Source organism: Aethalodelphis obliquidens, unplaced genomic scaffold (assembly GCF_003676395.1).
Source record: "Aethalodelphis obliquidens isolate GAN/ISIS:26980383/991018 unplaced genomic scaffold, ASM367639v1 scaffold23, whole genome shotgun sequence".
NCBI lineage: Eukaryota > Metazoa > Chordata > Mammalia > Artiodactyla > Delphinidae > Aethalodelphis > Aethalodelphis obliquidens.
Window position 1 is genome coordinate 26,998,026 of NW_020837967.1, and position 1,640 is coordinate 26,999,665.

The following is a 1,640-nucleotide window of genomic DNA, read 5'->3' on the forward strand; positions in this document are numbered from 1 at the left end:
CGGTACGCGGGCCTCTCACTGTTGTGGCCTCTCCCGTTGCGGAGCACAGGCTCCGGACGCGCAGGCTCAGCGGCCATGGCTCACGGGCCCAGCCGGTCCGCAGCATGTGGGATCTTCCCGGACCGGGGCACGAACCCGTGTCCCCTGCATTGACAGGCGGACTCTCAACCACTGCGCCACCAGGGAAGCCCTCAAGTATTTAAAAAAAAAAAGTAAGACTTCACGAAGTAATGTGAAAGATAAGTTTATCAGGAGGTATAGCTAAAATATGAAATTGCTTGCAGCTCCTGGAATTTGTATATTATTTGAAGATCAAAGCAGCGTAGAATACAAGGAGCTCGTAATCATACGGCGAGGATACCTTCACCTGGAGAACTTTGTTCCAGGATGTGCATGAAATCACAGCCCTCTTGCGATACGCCCCAGGCTCCACGTCTTCCCTTGTACTCAACTCTAACTACTGTCAACGTTACTTTCCCCCAAGAAAGAAGAGACACATGCTAATGTGTTCTTTTACCTCTATATGATGCGGCACAATGACAAGTAACAATCACACTTGATTTTCAAAAGCGGCCCACAGCTTAAGCTCTGCCTTCTCAGGCTAAAGTGAATTATTTAAGCAATCAGAAAACTGAAGAGTTCTTTCACAGCTGACTCATTTAAAAAAAAAGAAAAAAGCGGTTGATGGGTGCACCGTAATAGGCCAGGAATGCGACCTACGGCGTCGCGAAACTTCCCGTGCAGAACTTGACGTATTACGAGGCAGGCCGGCCGAAACCCCAGCGGTAGAGCTACACCTCTCAACTCGCGGGGTGCAGGGAGCCTGGCCCGGGGGCCCAGAGGCCTCGCCCTCGGCCGAACTCGGGCCCAAGCCCGCCCGCCGCTCCCTAGGCTCCTCTACAGCAAACCGCCGGCCGGGCGGCGGCCCCGGAACTGTTTTTCCTCTGGGTGCGACAGGAGGCGAAGCGATCCAGGGAGCCGGGCCTGGCAGAGGCCGTGGACCGGGCGGCGGGGTGGCGGGGCCGCGGGGCCGCGCAGCGAGAAGGCCCGGAGGCCGCGGGCGGAGGCCGCCCCAGCTCGGGCCGCGCCCGGCCGTCGCCGTTTACCGTTCCCGCCGCGGCCCAGGGGACAGCGGCCACCGAGACGGAAAGGGCCCTGTCACCCTCGTCACGGCTCGCAGAGCCGCCTCACCTGGACTTGCCCACGCCACTCTCGCCGATGATGAGGATCTTCAGGGTGGTCAGCACGTCTTCGTCCATCCTGACCCTGCTCCGCTCGGCTCACAGCTGGCCGCCCCGCTCCGCCTCTCAGCCCTTCCCCAGGGGGAGCTGCCGCGCATGCGCCCCGCCCCGCCGGGGCCACCTTCCTTTCACACCGGGTGTTTAGGTTGCAGGAGCCCCGCACGCCCAGGTTCCGCCTGGAGGTAGCTCTGCGTCGGCGCAAACCCAAGTCCCACGTGTCCTTCCGGGGAGGGCAACTCCTCCCTTGCGCAAGCGCAGAGGGAGAGCGCCGGGTGTGATTTCACCCGGTTCGCAGGCTCTTCCCTTTCTCCAGCCCTCATTTAACCGTCCTTCCTTGGTGCACGTACTCGGAAGAGGACTGAGTCAGGGGAGTATGGTTCTCTTTGATTTCAATAGCTG

At 60.0% G+C, this 1,640-nt stretch overlaps 1 protein-coding gene across 1 annotated transcript in view; it reads right to left on the bottom strand.

Moving 5' to 3' along the window:
• RAB18 (RAB18, member RAS oncogene family) overlaps positions 1-1,434 on the bottom strand; it is a 33,440-nt gene extending 32,006 nt beyond the window's left edge. Inside the window, exon 1 of the mRNA XM_027122049.1 lies at positions 1,192-1,434. Coding sequence (XP_026977850.1) covers positions 1,192-1,259 — 68 coding nt within the window. The 5' untranslated portion in view covers positions 1,260-1,434. The remainder of the gene's footprint in view (positions 1-1,191) is intronic.
• Between the last annotated feature and the right edge of the window lie 206 nt (positions 1,435-1,640).